Source organism: Camelus dromedarius, chromosome 22, assembly GCF_036321535.1.
Source record: "Camelus dromedarius isolate mCamDro1 chromosome 22, mCamDro1.pat, whole genome shotgun sequence".
Taxonomy (NCBI): domain Eukaryota; kingdom Metazoa; phylum Chordata; class Mammalia; order Artiodactyla; family Camelidae; genus Camelus; species Camelus dromedarius.
In genome coordinates this window covers 12,087,784-12,112,111 of record NC_087457.1, presented here as the reverse complement: position 1 = coordinate 12,112,111, position 24,328 = coordinate 12,087,784, and the positions used below count along the sequence as shown (strand labels likewise).

General features: G+C 36.0%; 1 protein-coding gene across 1 annotated transcript in view; it reads right to left on the bottom strand.

Annotated features, from left to right (window-relative positions):
• Window positions 1-24,328, bottom strand: part of ADAM2 (ADAM metallopeptidase domain 2) — a 45,589-nt gene that overhangs the window by 2,250 nt on the left and 19,011 nt on the right. The window contains exons 11-18 of the mRNA XM_010999136.3: window positions 23,278-23,414; window positions 21,800-21,974; window positions 20,011-20,109; window positions 19,703-19,898; window positions 10,374-10,479; window positions 6,470-6,653; window positions 4,409-4,486; window positions 4,069-4,204 (exon numbers count right to left, since the gene is read on the bottom strand). Of these exons, the coding sequence (XP_010997438.3) occupies window positions 4,069-4,204; window positions 4,409-4,486; window positions 6,470-6,653; window positions 10,374-10,479; window positions 19,703-19,898; window positions 20,011-20,109; window positions 21,800-21,974; window positions 23,278-23,414 (1,111 nt within the window). The remainder of the gene's footprint in view (window positions 1-4,068; window positions 4,205-4,408; window positions 4,487-6,469; window positions 6,654-10,373; window positions 10,480-19,702; window positions 19,899-20,010; window positions 20,110-21,799; window positions 21,975-23,277; window positions 23,415-24,328) is intronic.

The following is a 24,328-nucleotide window of genomic DNA, read 5'->3' as shown; positions in this document are numbered from 1 at the left end:
TAGATTAGTTGAAAGCATAGGTGCCCAAAGTTAGACACTTCTAACTCTTATGTAATAGTCCTGTTCCTCATTTTTTTAAAATTAAGAACCTTCTATTCCATGTAGTTTCTTTTCAGCTCTGTCTCATAATACAGATGAAAAGAATTAGAGTGTGATCCCGGTAAGAACCGAATTTTCCCTCAATACTCAATTTTTTTTTTTAAAGAAATACTGCCATATAATAAAATTTTGATCAAGTCCAAACTATCTTTTTTTTTTGCGTCAATATGTATTTTCATGGTTTATCTAAGAAATTATTTCTCATCTCAAGGTCATGTAGACATTTCCCATGCTTCTTTCAAGAATAGTTTTAGTTTCTATGTTCAGGTTTATCGTCTGTCTTGTATGAACTGTGAAGTAAGTTGTGATTTTCAGATTCATTTGTCTAATGTGGATATCCAGTTCTTAGAATACAGTGTTTTAAACTGATTTTCCTCCCCTTTTGAACTATCTTTGGTACTTTTCTTGATTATTGTAACTATATACTAAATCTGTGCTATAATAAATTTAATACAAGGCAAATAGACTAAGCTGTCCTTCTTTGCTGTTCTTTTTCAGAGCTCTCTAGCTCTTCTTAAACACTTTTGTGTGTATTTTAGAATGAAATTGTTGATATCTAAAAATATTGCCTGTTTTTATAATTGGGTTTTGTGATCTCTAGATTTAATTTGGTGAGAATTGACATCTTGGCAAAAACAAACTTTCCAAAGGTAAACAAGGCATATTTCTCCACTTACTTGTATATTTAGTATCTATTTGCATTTTTGTTTGGTTTCAGTGTAAAAGTCTTGCACATCTTTTGTTAAATTTATTCCTAATGTTTTTTATATCTTGATACTATTGTAGATGGTGCTGATTTTAAGCTGATTTTCATTTACTGCTGCTAGTATATAAAATACTACTGACTTTTAAACATTGTTTTCTTTGATCTTCAAAAGATTTTTATTACTTCTGGAAGTGTTTTTGTAGATTCCTTAGGATTTTCTAATTAAGCATATTGTCTGCAGTCTCATTTCATTCTTTCTAACTTTATGCTCCTGATTTTTTGTTCTTTACTTGCTGCACTGGATAGGACTTTGGGTAAAATGTTGACGTGGTGGTAGCAGGCGTCATTGCTTTGCTCCCAGCTTTTTGGAAAAAACCAACGTATTTTATCATAAGCTACATTAGCTACAATTTTTTGGTTGATGCTTTTTTATCAGATTGATGAAGTTTACTTCTGTGGTAGTTTGTTGCCTTTTAACAAGTTCATAAATAGGTGTAGAATTTTGTCTTAATGACTTTTCTGCATCAAATGAGAAAACTGTACACATTAAAACATTTCTTGATTTGGTAAATTGCACTGATTTTCAAATGATAAAAGAGTCTTGTATTACTAGGATAAACTCCAGTGTGTCTGCATTTTTATCCTTTTAAAATAGATAGCTACATAAACTGAGTTAATATTTTGTTGAGAATATTTACATTTATGTTTATGAAATACATGTCATTTTTTTCTTTGTTAACTTTTTCGTCTGGATTTCACATCAGGGTTATGTTTTCCTTAGACAATGAGGTGGCAGAAGTCCTTCCCACCACTGTTTTTTAAAATGTTATTTCTTCCTTGCAAAAAAAATTGCTGGAATTAACCTGTGAAAACCATCTACACCTATATTTCTTGTTGCTGTTATTTTTGTTGTGATTTTTAAAAATCACAAGCACACAGATCAATGAAGTTTTGGCTTCTGATTTCTTCCTTATACCCTATGATTTGTAATTCCATTTCCAGGAGCACGTTTATCAGTCTCCTTGCCCATGACTGAGTAGGACTCAAAGAGCATATGTCTTTTCTTGGTCATTTTTGAATGGATGTAATTCCTTTAAAAAGTTTGGATCTAGAGTATTACATAAAAAAAAATACACCTGATTAAACAAAACCACACCCACAAATCTCTTTGATGTAAGCCTGTCTGTATTGGACCCTGGTGAGACTGTATGAAATAACCTATTTAAGACTCATACTATCCTTACTGTTTGAGAGTTTTTACGAGGCGGTCCACTATGAGCCTTCTAGGCTTTTTCTATAGATGAACGTGTCTAAGGGGCATCACTAAATTTTTCTGAGGTCTTAACAGGTGTTTACATATGCTTGACAATTTTTATCTGAGATCAAATTCTATTGCTCAGTATCTAAAATTTAGCTGTTAGCCGTTTCTTACTTTAAGAAAGTTTTGCCGGAGGAGTCCAAAAATGAAAATTCATTTTATTTTCAACCCAAAAACATTTTCTAGCTCTTTTTATATTTGCTACATTTTACTTGAAAATCAAGCTGCTCCTTCATTAATAATTACTGCCGGCTTGCATTTTATCATAGGTAGCTTAAATCACCCGACCTGGAAATCATTACAGTCTACCTGGAAATATTGCTGACTAGAATCATGATTTCTATTTATCACACTATCACAGGTAGCAGAGATATCACACAATTCACAACTTCATAATAAATGTCTTCATGTCTCCAACTTCTAATAAAACGTTTTTAAGCTATTTTTGAATTGCTCACCAGCAATATTCTCAAGATGATTTCGACATATACCAACTGTCTTCAACAGTTTCCTATTCTGTCTTCCACACACCATCCACTTCCAATGCTACCTGTTTTAGATTCTCATTATATAAATACAACATCTGGTACCAAATTATGGGGTGGGGGTGGAGAGAGACAGCGAGCTTGTGCAAGAAAGTATCCCCAAATTGAATAACTTAAAGGACTGAAACAGTCGTTTAATCTTGTTAATTTTGTGTCATGAATTTGAGGAGGGCTTCGTTGCATGGTTGTATTTTTGTGTCTCAGTCAAATTTCATAATATGAGCAGATGATTTTCAACAGAACGAGTGTTCCAATACTGAGAGTTAGCATTCTAGAAAACCCAGTCAGAGTCTGCAGGAAGACCATGGAAGCCGCAGAATCTCGATTCTGTACACTTTGGCATTCAATCATGTCGCTAAGGCCAACCTGGATTCTAGGCAAGCACAGTCCCCTCTGCCCTTTGGAGAAACGGCATGCATATGTATGGACAGAAGCAATTCACTGTAGTTAATTTGAAGGTATGCTAACTGTTACTACTAAAATAGAAATAGCTTGATAATACATTAAATATGTTATAATGTTTTTTACTTATTCTATTATCATATGGCCTTAAACGCTATATTTCAAATGCTGGAATGAATGTGGAAATATTAAGAACTATGTCTGGCTCAAAATCTAGAGAAATCTGCTTCGATTATGTGTAAATATAGGTTTTTATGTAAAGGAAGTCTGGTCCTAAGCATCACTAGATACGCTGGCTTGCTCTAAAATCTATCTCTACTTCGAACCAAAAATTGTAGAAAACTACATTTCCTAAGCTCCTTGACCTCCTGTCTTCTAGTTTGATTTGGCCAATGGGATTCAATGGATGAGATTTGGACAATAAGAAAGCATGAAATTGCCATGACATTTATTCCCCTCTCTCTCTCCAGCGTCTCCAATTGTGTCTGTGCATCCTCCGTACCCACCTCATGCTGGAGAGCAACTCTCCCTGTGATCTCGGACCTGGCATGCAGCCCTGACCATGTTACACATCCTTCAAGATGGCTCTGATGCTGGTTCTAGTAATGCCATCTCCATCCGCTGTCCACCCGGCCCTAAGAAGTGGTGGTGGCTGCCTGTGCTCTGTCCTCTGGGTCGCCTCCCTGTTCTCTGACTGGCTGTCATCTCTGCCATTACGTGTTACCCCACACCTTATACTGACCTCCTTCTGTATGAAAGACTACAGTGATTTCTATTTTCCTGCCTGGGCCCTTGTTGACATATCGTATTTATAATATGTGTTTCATACGTTACAACATATTAGTCTCTGGAAATAAAACACAATTAAGTAGCCATGTATGGTTTACCTATTGATACTGAAACATAATCTAAATATAAATTAGTAGATAATTATTTATTAAGTTTGATATATTAAAATGTTGTTTCAATTATGTTTTTGGTTTGTTATCAATGCTTACCAGGTACACCGCCTCCTCCTGAGGGTGGAAAGTTACCACTGTCGACACTCCCACCAGTCCATCCTGGTGATTCATTTTGGCAAACTGGAGGTAAATACGTAGGGTTACAGTGACAGTTCTTTTTATTATTACATATCTGAAACAAGGAGAAGTGTCACCTTATAAAGTAAGTAGCTAAAATTATTTGTATTCCTTTAGAATTGTGAAATATCTAGGTCAGATAAGGCCAATTTTCTTATGTGGTTTACAAGTGTGCGTGTGTGTGTGTGTAGCTGTATGTTTGTTTTCCATGGATCATTCTCAATGATTTCTATTCTTGCTGCACAGTACTGATACTTACACCTTGATTGTTGCATTTTTCTGGAGTACAGTCATAATTCAAGAACGCAGAATCTACACATGTTTTATTCTTGCAAACCTAAAACAAAAATAACCCGAAGTAGGTTAACTGAAATGCCATCTGTATTTGGCATCTAATTAAAATGGTTCCATATTATACTGACAAAAAAGGTGTTCACTTAATAATATTACTATACTAACAATAAGTGATTAACTTATAGTGCTTTTGTGTTTCCAGCATTAGGTGAGACTGGTTATCTGAAACTAAACAAGACAATAAAAGCAACTTCCCTGCTTATACTGGGATAGGATGTACAGACATGAAATCAATACAAGTAAAGATAAATATGTAATTAATACTATAATGAAAAAATAGTTTTACGAGAGAATAAAACACACAGAATGTATCGAATATCTGAGGACAGTAAAACATGTTTATTGATCCCTGATGCTGAGCAGGACTTAGCCAAGCATAGAGGCGAAAGGCAAAGAACTTACAGAAACAGAAGAAATACTTGGGAATGACTCTGAATTGGAAGATAGTACAGAGCTTTTAAGAAATGTTAAGGGTGGTGTAGCTGCTACACAGAGACCAGCCATTCAAACACTGATTGACTAAATAGTTGAGTCTTACAATGGCTCTGGCCCTGAAAACACAGCAGTGAACAAACAAACAAAAAACCCCCTCCTCTTGTTCGTAGTGCAGTAAAGATACAGAAACGCACACAGACAAAAAGCCCACATGCGATGTGACGGAGGTTATTGCAGAAGGACTGAGTCTTACAGCTTAATCAGAAAGGTGGCCTATAAACAGTTGATTGTATTCAGCGATTTAATTGGAAGATGGAAAGCTGATACAAGTAGGTTTTGGAAAAGAGACTGTAAAGGGGAAGAGAAAACACAGTGAGACAAACTAGAGAGGCCGCACGAAGTCTAGGAAAGTGACAACCACAGAGTGAAACTGAGTGGCGGTGGTGGTGTGGTGGAAACCAGTGGTTGTAACTGAGACACAGTGAAATAGCTTAATCCACCAAGTTCAGTGATGGACTGTCCGTGAAAGATGAGAAGAGAGCTGGGGCAATGGCGCCAAGGTTTCTGGTATACCTAACTTTCTCTCGGTTGTGGTGAAATTAATGAGAGACTACAGGTAAGCATCAAGCTCAGAAGTTTAGAAATATTACTTTTGAGACTTCTTTTTACTTGTAGTATCAAATAATACTATGCCTTAGATTTTTTTTAAAATGTTTACTGCACTCATAGAAAGGCTCATAGTGACCGATGGTAAACCAAAGAACATATAATTGGAAATATTATTTTTATAAAAAACATTTTCTAAATGATGCTGTCAATATAGCTTTGGAATTTATCCTCTTAAAAAAATACGACCAAAATATACTAATGGTATAGTCAGAGAGTACAATCTGCTCACATAGGTTTTGTTAAAATTTGAGTATGAAAAATATGTTGTTATATTTCATCTTCCATATATAATCACTATAACTGTGGCGACATACACCTTTGTTTAAGAACTAGGAAAAAACATATTGATCATAAATAGATGGTCAGGTCACACTGAGTGGCTGGGGACAGAGTATGAAAGTTCCAGCTCTGGATACAGACTAGTAACATGATAGTTAGAAATACACCCACTCTGTTAGAAGGATGTCTTGGGGTGGAGATATTAGATACATAGTTTGCAAAGCTGTTGTCCAGAAGAAGGTAAACCTAATCCTTGTAACCATTAAATAAATGCTTTCAACCAGAGAACAAAGAAGTTGAAAAGGGATTGTTCGTATTTTTTTTGTAAAATGGAATTTTTTTTTTCTTGAGCTTGATCATGTTTACTTCAGTTGTGTACAAGGCAAGGGAGAAAATCCATTCAAACTAGGAACCTAGCTATAAAACCACAGAAGTTATCTGTCACCATTCAGGGATAATACCATATAAAGAATATTATTTTTTGAAATTAAATGTACACTGAAATTATGAGGATAATACCAAATATGCATTTAAATTTGAAATTAGGAAATTACTTGGTAATAAGACTACACAGACTACATACCTTTCTTTCACCACAGACAGTTCCATCTCTTACCCACATATTGTCGCTGGCTTTATCACCAAATGCATAGTCCAAGGCAACACAGAGATGTCCTTTTATGTTGGCATAAACAATAGTGGCACTTGGAATGTTAATTAGTTCTGTCTTATCATATGTGCATATTAATTTTCCACATTTCAGATCCCTATAATTTACCATCAAAAAAAAATCATTAGTTTTTCCATACAGAGAAATACTAGAATATTATTTCTTAAGCAAAAAGATTTAAGTAAAGCACAAAGGCCTGCGAAAAGACGTGTGCTATTAATTGTGAAACATCGAAAACACGAGGGCCTTTCCTGCACTGCTAATAATAATGACATTTTAGTAATTATGAACCATGTCCTATCTGGCCTGATCACTTTTTTGGTAACAATTCTTCACTCTTTTTTGACTCTTAATCATGATACTGAGCTTATTCTAGCCTAAAAAAAAAAAAAAAAAAAAGGGTAAAATTTATGTAATTACCACTCTAATTGGATTTCCTCTTCTGTTTTTCAAACATAATACCTACTTTCTGCATGATGGGTCCTGAACCAACAAGACATTGATGCATATGCTCAAGAAGCATTATATGCAATAAATGTTAACACTGAAAGACTAAGATATGTCATGATAATAGTGCCGTAAACCACAGGAAAAAAATCATGAAAGTAACCAGAAAATAAAAAAGCATTAAAAACAAAAGAACTGTAATACAACTTAAGACTGACTTTCCAAAAGAGACAACGGAAACCAGAAGATTATCGAATGACAGATTTAAAGGTGAGACAAAACACCTAGTGTCTTCCTATCCTGTATGCAGAGGAAATACCTTTCAAAAGGAAACAAGGCATCTTCAAATGATAATTAAGAAAATTTACCAACAGCAGTCCTAGACTAGAAAATGTAAACTGAGTTCTTCACATTGAAGGGCATTTATCTTAGATGTAACCTGCAGAAATACAAAATCCATATAGCTTGATCAGATTGAGGATCTCCTTTCTATTCCTATTGAGATGAGAGTGTTTCTCATGAGTCAGTGCTAGGATTTGTGATAAATCAGGCACAAAATAAAGAAAATTGTGTAGTTAAATCCAAATTGGGAGGGGGGCTAGGAGAGAGAGAAGAAATAGGTAAATTATCTCCCTTCACAATAAGTATAAAACTGTTGCAAACTTGTCAAGACAACCATTTCAGGGCTATGAAAATTGATCACAAGCAAACAACAAATTGAGAAGCATTTATGAAAAGTTGTCAAAAAATCAAGTGAGAACACCAAGCTGTGGTCTTCCTGCCTGAGTCGGCTCCCTTGCCCTCTCTCAGGTCAACTGATGACATCTTTTTACCAGGGCAAGGGTGGCCAGGAAAACCAGTAAACTCGACATCAGAGGGGTCATCCTTGATTTTGGCGCAGAGGGCCAAAAAATCTCAGCCAGCAGCATTTTGAGTTAAAGTAGCAAATTTGGTAGGGAAGGATCTTAACGGCCCTAAACTAGAAACATTCTACATGCCCAGCAACTGGTAAATAATTTGAAAATATTGTATATCCACACTACACAATATTACCCAGTAATAAGAAAGTTATGAACCACTGATATAAGCTACAAAATGGATGAACCTCAAAACCATCTGATAAGCCAAAGAAACGAGACAACAAGACTACATATTGCGTGATTTCTCTTATACAACATTTCCAGAAAAGGCAAATCCATGGAAAGAGAAAGCAGGTCTCTCGTTGCTTGGGGCTGGGATCAGAAGTTAGGACTGGTTCCAAATGGGCACAAAGGAAAATTTAAAGTGATTCTAGATTCTGGTGATTTTAGCAGTTTCAGTAACTTTATCACAAAGTAAACAAAATAGCCCATTAAAATAGATGAGTACTTTTTAATTGTTTTAAATCTTAGTAAAGCTGTTGAAATTATTTATGAGCTCCTATGGAAAGTTTAGAAGTAATTTTTCCTGTCTTTACAAGGAAAAGCTGAATGAACTGACACCAGCGACTTTTCAGGGACCCAGCAGAGAACGGAGGTTGCAGAGAAAGCCCCTACATGGATCTGGAAACTTAAGGACGTTTAGAAACAAGTTCAGCGCTTGCTCAAAGAAGCCACTGGATTCCGTAAGTCACTGAAAATAATTAAATGCTGATTTTGACAAGTTGCCAGAGACTGAACGTGGACTAAAACATAACTACTCAAAGCAATAATGCAAGAATGTGCTGGATATTTATTTCATACGTAGAAGTAAAATTAATAACAATAAGTTATCACAAGCATGTGGATGCAGGAATTGGGAAACTGTTATAATCCACCTTCACTACACATGAAGGAGTGAACAATTATTTGAATGTGGGCTATTAATGTTTTATATATTGTGTTATTTGTAGATAGTAGATGTGAGTCAAAGTACATTAGTAATCACTTTTAATGGGAGTGGTCTAAACAACTAATTAAAAGCCAGACATTGTCAGAGTTGATGATAAAAACATGACCCATGATTTTAACATCTGAAAATCAATTAATGTAATAGACTATATCAATAGAATAATGGGAAAAAAACATAGATTCATGTTAATAGATGTATGAAAAGCATTTGAAAAATAGAGCCACCATTCAAGATTAAAAACTCTCAACAAAGTAGGAACACAAGGGAACTTTCCTAATCAGATAAAGGGCATCGACAAAAATCCTACAGCTAACAACACACAGTGGTTTAAGGCTAAATTTTTCTCATAAAATTGGTAATGAACAAGTCTTTTCTTTCTCCACCTGTATTTCAACATTTTAACCGACGTGTATACAGTGTAACCAAGCAAGAAAAACAAACAAAGGAATCCCAATTAGAAAAGAATAAATAATTCAGACTTTATTTGTAGATTCCATGATCCTGGACATGGAAATACTGAGAAATTCACACACACATACATGAAAGAATCCACGTAAAACTGACAAAATATGAGCAGTAAGGTGTGTGAATTTACCAGTGCCAATTTCCTCAGTTTGCTATTTCACTACAGGTAAGATATATAAGTCATATGAGATGTCACCATTCGGGGAGAACAGCCAAAGTGGACAGGGGTCCTCTGTATTCTCTCTATATTATTTTTGCAACTTCCCATGAATCTACCACTAGCTCAGAATGAAAAGATACACAGGTAAAATTCAATGTTTTTTTTTTTTTTACAGAATTTTAATTTTTACTATCAAACCAAGTTTGAAATAGAGTCAAAATAAAATATTATATTGACTGTGACATTCAAGTTCTAATATACATAACAATCATAATAGTTAACAGTGAACGCTCATATAGTGCATACTACGTGTCAGTCCCACTCTAAGTGCTTTTCGTAGAGTATCTGAATTCCACACTGGCACCAGCCCAACGATGTTACTAGAAATGATACGCATATTTTACACATCAAAAAGGTGAGGCACATGTCCAAGGTCACACTTGTAGGTAAGCACTGGGATTAGCATTTGAAATCAAGATGTCTGATTGTGGAGTGTGTGTTCTTCAACACAGTGCTTTACTTCCTGGGTAGTAAAAATGTATACATTTTTTAATTAGATTACTATAAAGAATTGTCTTCCTTTGTGAAATTAAAGTGACAGATGCAAAATAAAAATGATCAGTCCTTCTAACTAATGGGGAATGAATGTACCTATATGTAAATTCAGTGCTCTGCAGGCTGGTACAAGGGATAGGTTTGGATACATGAGAAAGGTTAAGTACAGACATTCAGTATTTAAGATATTTATAATTTGATTAAATACAGTCTTACTTCATGACTGGGCGATACTGATTATTTCTAAAGTTAATTATCACATGATATTTTCAAATTTAAGGCAATAAATAAAGTTCCTCAGATGTATTTCTTAAAGCTTACTTGGGTTCGCACTTCGTGTACCCTGAAGCAGTGGCACCACAGTTCCCTGACTGGTCACCCTTAGAATTAAGATCTTCATAACACTCTTGACCAGCAAAACTTGAACCTGAAAAAAGAAATGTGTGGTTAGTCGTACTGAACTTGCATTAATTTAAAATAATCAAAGAGTACACTTAAAATTCTCAGATGGCTTAAAATACTGCACAAAATAAGCGCATAAAATTGAAAACAAAAACTTCCAGTTTAAAAATCACGCAAGACCACTTCAATGAAATATTTTAAAGTTGAAAGTACTCTCATCCACTCTCCAAACAGATTTTAGGATTAACTGCAGTATGCAGTTTATCTTCTACTTTTTTTGTAAGTCTAGAAGTATATAAGAAACTTTTTTGAAACAAATAATATGATTTATCAGTCAACAGTGTTTTTGTATAAATGTCTTTTCAAGTCAAACCACTAACATAATGTCTTATTTTTTGATCCTAATTTCCTCAGACCAAAAAATCTTGGAGTCATAACAGATTTATTTTCACATTCACTATCCAATCCACACACATTATGTGTTTAATTCTGATAAGATCCAGTCCACTAAAAGAGCAGTTTCTTGATCATAATTATATCAGTTTCACTCTAATTGGAAGATTAAGCCAAAAACCTCTGAGAGGAAGATTTTAACCATGCAGAAAAGTGATACAACCTAAGAGGAGCCCCAGTGAATCCATCAGGATCTCAGCTGAAAGCACTAGAGACAGTGTGAACTGAAGATACTGTCCCCAAAGTCATTTACAAACCTAGCTAGGTGTGACAGGTCAAAGTTATAAGCTTAGCTAGGGAAGCAGGCCATTGGACAAAAAAAGGGCCAAAGTTGGAGGATCTTTTATGACTACAGTCACAAAATTGAAGACTCCAGGGTCCTCCACATAAGACATGTTCCTGCTTCTAAACATGAGAAGAGGAGATTAAAACATAAAGAGACGCCCTCCATAAAGCAGAGCATGCTTTCCTGTGGTTTCTGTGCTGCAGTTGTATACCTGCTGGGGGCGGAATCTCAGTAACCGGGCCCACTTTCAGTTGAAGGCGCTCAAGAGCTATGCCTTAGAAACGAGAGGGGACCAGATAGAGACTGAAACTAATCGAAGCTCTAACTGAACCTTAACAATCATTGGTTTTTGATTTAATTAGAGCGATTAGTCTCTCATTTCATATCCTTAACAGAAGAAAAAGACAGATGTATCTACAAATATAGATACGTAGTATCTACATAAGAGAAGCACTTAGACCAAAAACAGTTTCTGTAAGTCAAATATTGAAGATGGAGACAATGAAAAAATTTTTAACTAGCAGTATGTCTTTATGTAAAATATTCAAGAAAAAATATAAAATAAAGACATTCATGTATGTTAAAAAAATTGAATCGGAGAACCATGTACTCCGATTTAGTATGTACTAAAATTTATTACAAAGGATATAAATCTTGAACGTGGCAAAGCATCAAAAATAATTGAGATAATTACGGAGAGATAATTAAATATAAACATAAATTGAAATTAGAAATCTGTACAATGTACAGTGTTTACACCACAGTTTCACGATACTCAGGAACACCGAGAACAATTACATGCACACGCATCCACACACACACATTCGAACATGTAACATGAAGACTGCTAAAAACCAAGGACAAAAAAATCTTGATGGCTCAAAGAGAGGAGACACAAGATAAGAGATTTTTCTTCAGAAATATGAAAACCATATGACAACAGGGTAACCTCTTTAAAATGCCGGTGGAAATAGAGGTTCTAATTCAAGATGGGGGGGGGGGGAGCGGGGTCCTGAAGTCACAACCTCTCGCAAATATGCCAAATCTACAGCTACATGTGGAACAATTTCCAGCAAGGAAAACCTGAACCCTGGTGGAGTGATCCCTTCATGCTGGGCAAACAAGAGGATGGCTACACTGCAGCAGGTAGGAAAGGCCAAGACGCAATCTTGTGGTAAACCCATCCTGGCTGGACAATCCACAGCTGGGAGGGAACTCAAAACTTGGAGCTTCTCGAGGGAACCCCACATTGGGCACCACAGCTTTTACTGCACCTGGAAGATGAGCCCTTGAAATATCCAGCTTTGATAACAGGGGCTCATGAGAGAATGAGGGCTTCATCACAGGGTTATGGAGAACTGTGAAATGGTTCTGAAGGCCATTTATGCTCAGGGGTCCCAGGACTGTAACTGATGGAGAAAGAGTTCTTAACTGGCCCCTACCTAGCACGACCAGGGGCAGCAGAGGAGCCCAGTCTTTCTGTAAAAAAGGCCTGTGAGCTTGTCTTTGTAGCTGTGGCCAGAGGAGCTGGCTTCTAATTAAACACACATCCACAGACCTACCACGAGCCTTCACAGAGACTTGGGAGGGTGAGGGCCATCTTCGTGTTCTCACTCTGCCACACCCCAGAGTGCCAGGATTTCCCAGAGGGAAGGTTTTACATGCATTTTATGCCCTGTTTTTCACTTGTGGGGCTCTGATTTTTGTGGCTGTGTCCCAGGGACACCCCTACAATCACCTGGCTCTGGTGGCCGGGCTGGGTGGTTGCATACCTGGGTCCCCTGGGATGGTAACGGTCAGAGAGAGTGTTTTGGCCAGCTAACACCGCCAGGGCACGGCACAGCCAGCAGGCTGAAATGGATGCTCAGTCTTGCTGTGAAAGAGTATGTTCATGTATAACTGAAAAATTGTGCTCTACACTGGAATTTGACACAGCATTGTGAAATGACTATAACTCAATAAAAAATGTTAAAAAAAAAAAAAAAAGAAAGAAAGAGACCTCTTTGCTTGTCCTGAAGCTTTGGCCTGAAGGGAAGGCATCTGGTTTGGGTATCTACAGATCGAGAGAAAGAGAGAGAAGGAGAAGAATGACAAGGCCTGCAGGTTCTGTTTCTCTGGTGGCATCCGGGCTGACACAGTTGTTAAGACAGAGGGCTCTGTGATGTTTCGATTTGGGGATATTCTCATCTTTCCTCGGTGGCATGGTAGCCAAAAGGCAGCAGCCTTACGGCTAACGAAGAGATCTGACCTATTTGGAGCCTCGGTAAAAGCACCGGAGCACAGTGAGAAAGTTATCCAAACTGACTTACCTAGAAAACCTCTGTTCCCGGGTTGCTGTTGTGATTTGGTTCGAGCTGGAGCTCAGCGCAGCAGAGAGAAAACGCCTCCCACCCAGGGAATTACTGAAATGACAGCGATATGCCAGCAGCACTTCAGCAACTGAGGCAAACAAGAGCCTACTGAGAATTTAAGAGGACACCTTGGAGAACTAGATGGTCACAAGGACTGCTGAAAAGCTCCAACACATAACTGAACGTAAAAGGATCTACATGTGCCAAGAACAATCCTGAGAAAGGAGGAGTCCCCAGACACTCTTCTCTGGATTATATTTAGGTCTTGAACAAGCAAGAGGTGGAAGCTATGGCTGTCCTGTAAACTGACTGAAGCTTGAAGCTGTGTCTTCTCACCCAGATATCCTGGGTCTGGGGAAGAAAATGAACAGTCAGGGCATTTAAGGGTATCTGACAAGCTGTTGGCTGGGCACTCAATTGTATTAACTTGGAGTTCTCCCCAGCAAATCAGGCTTTAAAAAATAAATAAGAACTTGGGGGAAAGGAAAAAAAAAAACTGGCAGAGAACTCAGTGGCTGCACACAGCAGGGAATAAAGAACCTGAAAAATTAGTCCAGGATAGTTGCTAAACAAATAAACAGTAAGAAAAGAAACAGTAACAGTAAACCCTGGAGAAATCTGAATCAGAATTGTTAAAATTTATTATCTACAATTTCCACTTTTTAAAGTTTCACTACATGCAAGGAAACAAAAGTATATTACACACCCAGGAAAATAAAGCCAATAGAAAATGTCCTCAGAGATCCCAAATTTTGAATCCAGTAGACAAAGACTTAAATTAGCTCCTATAAATATGTTCAAATTACAAATATGTTCAAATTTTTTGAACATTTCTAGAAAACTAAACAGAGAATATGAGAGTTTTAAATAAAAAAGGGAACCAAATAGAAATTCTGGAATTGAAAACTATATTAACTAAAATGAAAAAATTCACTAAAGAAATTAAAAACTTAATAGGTTTAATCTGGCAGATTCTGTTGACCTGAAGGTAGGTCAATGGAGATTATCCAGTATGAGGAACAGAAAGAAAAGCAAATAGTCCAAAATAAAGGAGCTTTATGGACCAGTTGGACCTCAAGTGTATGAATATTGGCATACAGGGATTCCAAAACTGAGGGAAAAACAGAAAAGGGGAGAGATACATTTTAAGAAACAATGACTGAAATCTTTTCAAATTTAACTATCTATCTATCCATCCATCATCTATCTTTACAAGATTTTTAAAGCAACTCCACATATAATCATCTTAAAGAGGTGCACATATCAGGATCAAATTGATTACACTCTTCATTAGAGACAAGGGAGGCAGGTGACTGCAGGATAATATCTATAGAGTTTTGCGAGAAAAAAGACTAAGAATTCTATATTCAGCTAAATTCTTCTCAAAAAAATTATGGAGAAATTATAACATTCCAAGATAAACGATATCGGAGAGAACTCATCTCTGGCAAAGCTTTCCAGCAAGACCTAATAAAATGCACCCTTAAGGCTGAAGTCAAAGGACACTAAGAGGTGACTAGGACCCACGTGAAGTGATACTGAATGCTAACATAGTAAATGTTAGTGTAAAAGAACATGTAATAGACAGTGTAAGTATGTTTACCGTTTGGATTCTCTTCTACAGATTTTAAAAGACAATTGCATAAAAACAATTATTATAGAACTTTGTCATCAGGCTTATATAAAGATGTCAAACGTTTGAAAAAAAACAGAACAAGGGATGGGAAAACAGAGGTATGTATAAGCTAAGTTTTTGTTTACTTTTGAAATTAAATTAGTTATTAATTGAATGTCTTAAGACAAATTATAACACCTGAGCAAACCACTCAACTAGCTAAATATATATAGTAAAAGAAACCACAGAGAGATTAAAATATTAGACTAGGAAATACCTATTCAACAGAAACAAAGACATGGCTGAGGAATATAGGGTAAAATATACGACATATTGGAAAACATATAGCAGAACAGCTGATGTAAAGACTACCTTATTTATATGAATGGATTAAACACTTCAGTCGAAATGAAGAGACTGACAGAATGTATTACAAAACATGATCCAACGATGTGATCTATGGAACTGACAGATTTTAGATTCAAAGATATAAATAGGTTGGAAATAAAAGGGTGAATGCAGGCAGACTGTACTGGCAGTAACAAAAAGAACTAGAATGGCTATACTAAAACCATAAAAATAGGCTGTAAGAAAAAATGCTATTAGAGACAAAAAAGAGTATTTTCTAATGGTAAGAGAGTCAGTCCATGAGGAAATTATCACACTTATAAACGTATCCCCTAAGAATAGAGCAACACATTCAACATAGTACTGGAGTCCTGCTCAGAGCCATAGGTGAGAAAAAAAGACATCTAAATTGGAATGGAAGAAATAAAATTATCTCTGTTCATAGTTACCATGATCTTTTATATAAAGAACACCCTAATGATTACACACACAGCCAAATACACACACACACCAACACACACACAAACTGTTAGAACTGATATATTCAGCAAAGTTTCAGGATACAAAATTAATCCATGAAAATCATTTGCATTTTTATATATTAGCAATGAAAAATCCCAGAAGGTAATAAAGTAAACAATTTCATTTACCATAGAATCAAAAAAAAAAAATACTTAGGAGATTAAATTGATTAAAGATGTAAAAAACTTGTACAATGAAACCCACAAAATGTTGCTAAGAGAAATTATAGAAGACACAAATAAATGAAAGACATCACATTTGCGGGTTGGAAGACCAAATATTCAGATGACAATATTACCCAAAGTGATCAACAGCTTCAATGCAAACTTTATCAAAAATATTAACAATATATTTTTGGAGAAAGAGAAAAATCTATCCTAAAATTTATATGGAATCTCCAGGGACTTCAAATAGCCAAAACAATCTTGAAAATGGAGAATAGTGGAGGTTTCACACTTCTTGAATTTCAAAACTTACTGCAAAACTAAAGTATTCAAAACAATGTGGTATTGGAATTAAGACAGATATGTAGATCAGTGGATTAAAATATAAATCACAGAGATAAAGCCTTGCATATATGGTAAATAATTTTTGAAAAGGGTGCCAAGACCATTTAATGGGAAAGGTTAGATTTTTCAACAACCGGTATTGAAAAACCATACCGTTCTTCATCCATCCACATGGAGAACAGTAAGGTTGATTACCTACCTTACATGCTACACAAAAATTAACTCAAAATGCATCAAATACCTGAACATAAGAGCTAAAATATAGGGGAAAAGATTTGACATTGGATCTGGCAATCATTTCTTGGATTGCCAGGCACCAAAAGAAAATATAGACAAAATTTTTTAAAAAATCACACTTTTGTGCATGAAAAAATCAACAGTGAAGTCAACTGACAGAATGGGAGAAAATATTTGCAAATCATACAGAGTTAGCTATTCAAGCACATTTGTTCAAAGACTTGCAGGATAGTTTTGCTGATTAGGGAGCTCTCGTTGGACACATTTCTTTTAGCCTTTAGGAGGTCTTTTTTCTTCATCTTCTGTCTTCCACAATTGCAGAGAAATTAGAAGACTGACTCATTCTTGGCTCCTTTAGAGGCACTGTTTCTCCCCATTTTTGTTCTTCTCTTTTTAGTTATTTTCTGTCAGTTCGTTATGATGTCTTTATGTGTCTTAGGGCACCTTAGATTTGTGAGTTTCCATTTCATTTCGTTTCAGAATTTCATTTTGAAAATGATTGGTTCTTATCTCTTTTAGGTATGGGCTTATTTCTGTTTTCTTTCTTATCTTTTTTAATGCTTCCCTTTTCTGAGTCAGGCAGCCTGGGCAAGGCAGTGATCACCCAGGTCCAATCAGGCAACTAAACGGGCCAAGGCTACTGCAGTTTTATTCGGCTTTAGTCATTATCTTGGGCGTGGCCCTTGCACCCTGCTGATTGAGAGCCTTGCAAATATTTATTTTCTCTTCAGTGAAAGTTTGCTGTGGATAAATAATATGCTCTTTAGTCTCAGAACAGCTTCTGAGCCGACCAACATGCAGCAAAAGGTTTTAGAAGAGTAAGACTTTTTTAAAGGCAAAATGCCTCTTCCATTTGGTTTTCCATAGTCTTGTGACTGCAAGGAAGATTGTAAGGCCTACTTAAATGTTCTTCATCTAACTGACCAAGTTTCCGAGCAGCTTCAGAGCTCCAAGGATGCCTCGTGGAAAAATAGTCTATGGTTTTGACAGTTCCTCCTCCTAAATTCCAACTGCTAAAACTTTTCTGTATCTCTACCTAAGCCAAGCCTGACCTTCAACTTTCAGAACCTACATATGTCCCTAGGAACAGAAATGGCTGTCAGCTGTCCCCTAAGATACGCCAAGTTTCTCTCCTGAGGAGATTTAAATTAGTTGTTTCTGGTTTCAGTGTACTCGAAAGCCTTTAAAAATGCCATCAACGCAATACATCTTGATTTTTCTAGTCATTTTCTTGTAGTTGCATCTGTCAGTTCTTGCTGTGTTCTTTCCCTAAATTTAATACCCAATACAGCTTTTATACTTAATGTACTTGCTAAATATTTAAATGTAAATAACCAGTCTTACTACTTGTTTTCATATTCTATGTTCTTTTATTTCTCTGTTCCGATCTCCTTTTGGGTTAATCAAATATACTAACTGCTTTTGTTTTTCTCCCCCTTTTAACTTTTAGTTTCTAATTATTTTATTACTATTCTTGGATTTACCTTAGATAATAAAACAAATACTTGATTTACACCAATTCTTAATTTCTCTGGGTGCTGCATCTTATTGGAATAATTGAGTTTTGTTCCACCCCCCCCCCCCCCGGTGATACTATCTTTTCTATTTTTATTCTTCTAGAGGTTTACATATTTTTGGACATATTAATAGCTTCATTTCATAACATTCTTTGTCTTTTCTATAGAGAGATATGTATATTAGTCAACAATGACTTTTACTAATTTCTATGATTTTCATTTCCTCTTTCTTAATTCTTCTTTCTCCTGGTTTTTGAACATCATTCATAACCACTTTTTACAGAGATGACTTAGGAAAGTAAATTAGATGGGTTCAAATATGTGCTTTCACATACTTTTTTTTTTTTTTTGTATTTATCTTTTTAGCATTGGGTAAATTTCTCAATTCTATCTGCCAGCGTCAACAGAAGTTCGGCCTTATGAGTCATATAACCAACATATTAATTTATTTGTAAATTTTAACCAGTGTATCTTTTAGTTCAAGTTCTTCTTTTCCTTTCTTTTTCTCTTTCTCTCTCTCTCCCTCAATCTCTCTCTCTCTATAGCTACATGTATATTTTTTTCCTCTCTTTCTTCAAAACTTACTGTGATTCCAAATCACCCACTTCCTCAGGACAGCACTTCTCCACCTGTAAGTTTCTTTCCTTGTGTGTTCGTGTGTTTCTACCCAACACCCACTCTGATTGTGTGTTCATTTTGGGAGCTGATTGTCATTTTTCAACTCCTTTTACGCAGAAATGAGAGTAGACATTGAGAGAAGGCTGAGCCACCTGGCTATTTCATGAATGCCCTAAATACTCCCATTCAGTTGCTCCTGATTCTTCTGAATACTGTTGCCACTTCTGCTTTCCATCTTCTTCGGCAAATGATTCCACGTATAGTTTGTATCATGGTTTTTCTTTTGTTTTCAGCCTCAGTGCACGTTATCTTTTAATGATTTCATAGTTCCTGGATTTTCATGAGTCCGTGTGTTGATTTTCATGTCTCCCTCGCAGTTCCCAGGTGTGAATGTGTGCCCACGCTGGCTGTGTCTGCATGCGTGTTTTAAATTATGTTCATGTGCCAACTTACACTTACGACCCCCATGTTCATAGCCATATGCATTTATTCTCTGTTTACTAAGAAAACTGTGGCTACAGAGTGAGAGGACAGTGGAGGTTGTATTTCATCTGCCTTCTTCCTCCTTGAATGCAGATCCCATAGACTTTGAGTCTTTCCTTTTAGTATTTAGTGGAAATACTTCAGAATTTTCATCCCAGAAAACATGTATTTTTTTCCCTTACAGTATTCGATAATCTCTTTCTGTAATCCTTTAAAATATTTATACTAAAAAAATCAAAATTATATATCAATATCCATTTTCAGTTTCCAGAAAAATACATATATAGGAAATCAAATTGTCATAAATACCTTCACCAAATATGTGCGTACATTGGATTGCCCCACTCATACAGTTTCCTTCCAAACAGATCCACTGATTGTCCTCACATGGATGCCCATTCTGAACATAAAAGTCGTCTTGACATGATGCAGATGAGCCATTGCAAAATTCAGGGAGATCACATTCATTAGAGGCAGGTCGACACATCTCTCCTGAGAGCTTATACTGGTGGGGTGAGGTAAACGATATTGAATAAAGAAGGTGAGCATATAAATATTATTTAAAAAAATGAAACTTTGCTAATGTAGGTAACACAGCAGTTTAAACAGGCTCTTACAGCACAAGCTTCACAGCAGGGGCCAGTATCGCAAACCGAATTGCCTGACAGTTGACACGTGGCGCGGTTACAGCACACCTGTGGCAGAGCCTCACATTCCTGAAAGGCAAATCGGGAGCTTTAAAGTGTCTTCTGATTTTTATTTACATTAAATAGATATTTTAATGAAGACAGCATATTATATAATATACAAACAGATACTTAACTTCAATGTTGGCAAGCAGAAAAAAGAAATAAAGCCACTTAATCGTTCGCATATTTATCAGACACGCACTGGTTTTCTAACGTGCTAGACCAGGCGTTCTTTAAGTCCCTCCAGGAGGTCTGACGACATTGGTAGCAGGGTTTTCTAAAGCCCGGGAGTCCCCCAAAGCCCAGATGTCAAGTTCTCTGGCTCTCGTAAACAGTTAAAGGCAAGATGTTAACTGAACAGAAGCTATGATTTAAAAATTGCATTATAGTGACTAGTCCTTAATCAAATGTTATGAATCTACTGTACTTAGATGTCTTTAACTTTTATGGAATATTCAAAGTTTACTTATAACTTTCTAAAGATGAAGTGCTATAAAATGACATTTCGGAACACGACTGAAATGATCGCTTTTGTATCATCCACCCTCACCTTCTTATGCCTTGTTTTATGTTATAATTCATCTCTGCCTGTGATTCTGTACTTAAAAATACTATTATTAGGGTTAATAAAAAGCAACAGATAAGAAAGGGGAAGGCTGGAGAGATAGAACACATACACACTCATACACAGTCACATTTTTTAAATACCCTGGAATGTGAAATAGGGTTAATTGGGCAACAAATTCCAGTCAGTTACAAAAAATAAATCATGGATTTTAAAAGCTTTAATATGAGTTATGGCAGGATACTTACCAGGGCACAGTCCATTTGCAGCATTTCCCAGAACTATCCCTCCTAAACAGTGTCATTGCTACTGCTATTGTCTTTGGGATTCCAGAGGGTGAAGTTACATCACACGGGGTTTGGGACTCAACCATATGACTTTTAATGGAACTAAGATACACTCCTGTCTGTTTTTATTAGAAATTTTCAAGTTGTTTCCATTTAGTCCCCTCAAGGCAAAAACACGTGCGTTCTGGGGAGCAATTCCTTTAGCACGTTACCCAGCTAGGTATCTGAGAACACCCTGTGCGTGCTGTGAAGGGCCTGCATGAATGAACACTGAGCTACTGCAGTAGGGAACACGGCACCTGTTCATGTCTTCTTGAGTCTCTCAGGTCACCCTGAGTCTCACAAACTCTCTCCTTTATTGCATTTCCTTTATCGCCTCTCTTTCCACCTGTCTCCAGTCCAGCAGCTTTCTCTAAGATTACTGTGGGTTAGAAAAGCCAGCTTTTATTGATCATACGTGGTCCAAATCTTTTGACTTAAATATTGATCTGGATTAAAACATTCAAAGCCACAGCTGAGTCTCCTATGTTTTCTTGTTCAATTGTGAAAGCTTTCAAGCTGTCTTTCTGAATGTCAGAGGATCTTAGGTTAAGAAGAAATACTAAGGATTCAAGAGGGCAAGTGTAAACCTAGGTCAGCTCAGTTGTAGGATTAAGACCTTGAAAATCGCCTATATGAATCATCTTACAAACTACTGAATTCATATACTAGTGCACTCATTAATTTAATATAATCCCACTGTGCATTCTTAAGGTCTTTGTAGAAAAGCAAGTTTGATAAATTAAGGAAAATGGCCGTGTGACGCTATAAAAATTAATAATTTTTGATGTCATTCCGGTATATAGTCTTCGAAATTGGTACCAACCTCCTCAGACCCACAGTCACACTGTTCTCCTTCTTCGACTTCTCCATTACCGCACACTGCACTTTTGTAGGATGGATCTAAACGTGGCTGGTTTTGAAGACATTGGGATTTTGCAGTAAAATGTGCAAAATCTTCCATGCTGCAGTTACTAAAGAACTTCACACCACTGGAATGACTGAAAATACACCAAACTTCAAATTTTTATGTAAGTGATGCTTCCATAAATCGCCTAGCCTCAGAATAAAAGTCTATAATTTAATGATCAATTACTAACAATTAATAGATTAACAATTAATTGATTACTAACAATTAAAAGTCTATAATTTAATGATAGAAGACTAACAATTAATCCTTTTCAAATATGCCGTTTATTCAGATTCTCTTTTAAATATAGCAGATTTTCATATTTTTTGCCATTCAACAAAGAGTGAAGTGGCTGTCCTCCAAAATTTTAGAATCATACAATGCTATTCAAATGATGCTGTGCATTTAAAGATATGATTAATAGGCATTTTTTGCAAGTTGTAATTTGTCATACTAAGCTTTTTAAAAAAAATGTTTCCACAGATGAATTGTTTCTATATGTATATTAATAATTTCACCAATCTTATAGGCCATAGTTGCATATTTTAAAGTGGAATTTTTGTTTTTGCACATTTACACAAGAATTAGTTGTATTATGTTAAAAAATTTTATTTCAACACTCATTTAGATTGTAAGTTATGTTTATTGATTAAGTTGTTTTGAAGGGCATATTGGAAAGTTAAAAAAAGGCAAAATATTACAGATAATATGGGAATTAAATGCACTGTTAAGCAAAATTAAATAAAATGTACTGTTGGGCTTACAGTCCAAAAAAAAGGGGGGGGGGATAAGAAGTTGGCTCCAGTCACTAACTGGATGATGGTTTCCCTAAATCTCATAACTATTTGGTCCTAATTTTATAAAATCCTATAGCATATTCTAAGAATAACGATGATAACAGCAAACAATTCACTAGGCCTTTGAGGCATGATAACTAGTGCAAAAGGCCTTCTCTAGTGACAAAGAAAAAGCTGAATAACAGCATCTCTGAAATTAGAAGATGCCAAGAGTTCAGGCTGAGCCACAGCAAAATGAAGGAGATTCATGCAGAAAGGGCCTACTGATAAATCAGCCTTGTATAATCATCACAGGCCTGTATTTGGCTTATCAAGTCAGGCATCGGATTGTAAAACTAACAAATCACGCAAGTGACATCGTGATAAATGTAGAGTTCGGTCACATACAAGAAAGCAAGCGTGACATCAGAATACGAGAAATACTGAGACGCGCAGCACGGGCCCGGGGATACATATTTTGGTCTGGGGTCCTTGGCCACAGTTTATATTTGACCGTTATTAATTATTTTAATAGCGCAGACGTTCACAGGCTAAACATACCAAACTTCGTTTCGTATAAGCTACATATGTAAAGCATATAAAAGTAGAGCCTCTTACACTGCTTCTGGGTTCATCACGCAGACGGCCCCTGGGCAGTGGCATTTATTAATGTCATCATAAGCTATCCCCATACTGAAGCTGAGTAACTGAGCTATGATAATGGCCAGTGATTCCAGACTTATGGTTCTGGGGTGCTGGGGAAAAAAATCATTTAACCACATTTTAGGAGATCATTTATTTACCTGGAGTATAACGTAATTGTTAAAAATAGTTCCATGAGAAAGTGGGAATAGAGACATCTATTACGTTAACCACAGAAGTGCCATCCATGTTGGCCCAAGATCTTACAGGTACCATGATCAATATAAGGAAAATATGAAAAGTGAAATCTGAAATTTTACCAAAATGTAAATGCAGGGTTCACTTGGTGGCATCAGGCTAAGAAAATATTTGCCCAATAACTTGTTAATTATATAGAACATTAGTTACAGCCATGTTTGTACTCACAAAAGAAAATCTTTAAAGACACACTCATATTCACATATGGTGTCAAATTATGAACAGGTTGTGTTCATGTATCATGTAATTATTTGGAGATAATATTTTATATGAATGTATCATGCATTAAAAAAACCATAAATTAACCCAATGAATTAATTCGTATTATGGTAATAATGACTGATGAGGAGAATGCTGACTTTTCACCGTTTAAATCTTATTTTCAAAACTAAAATGCCTTTGCTTCTTTTTAATAAATATAACTTGTGGTTGCCAGGGGGATGGGGGTGGGAAGGGAAAGACTGGGATTTCAAAATATAGAATAGATAAACAAGATTGTACTGTGCAGCACAGGGAAACATATACAGGATCTTGTGGTGGCTCACAGTGAAAGAGAATGTGACAATGAATGTATGTATGTCCATGTAGAACTGAAAAATTGTGCTCTACACTGGAATTTGACACAACATTGTAAAAATGACTATAACTCAATAAAAAAAGTTTAAAAAAATAAATGTAAGATGTTTATTACATAGCACATTTTGACCATACTAAAACATACGATTTTAAAGAAGAATCCACAGATGACACTATCCCTTCAAGTACATCT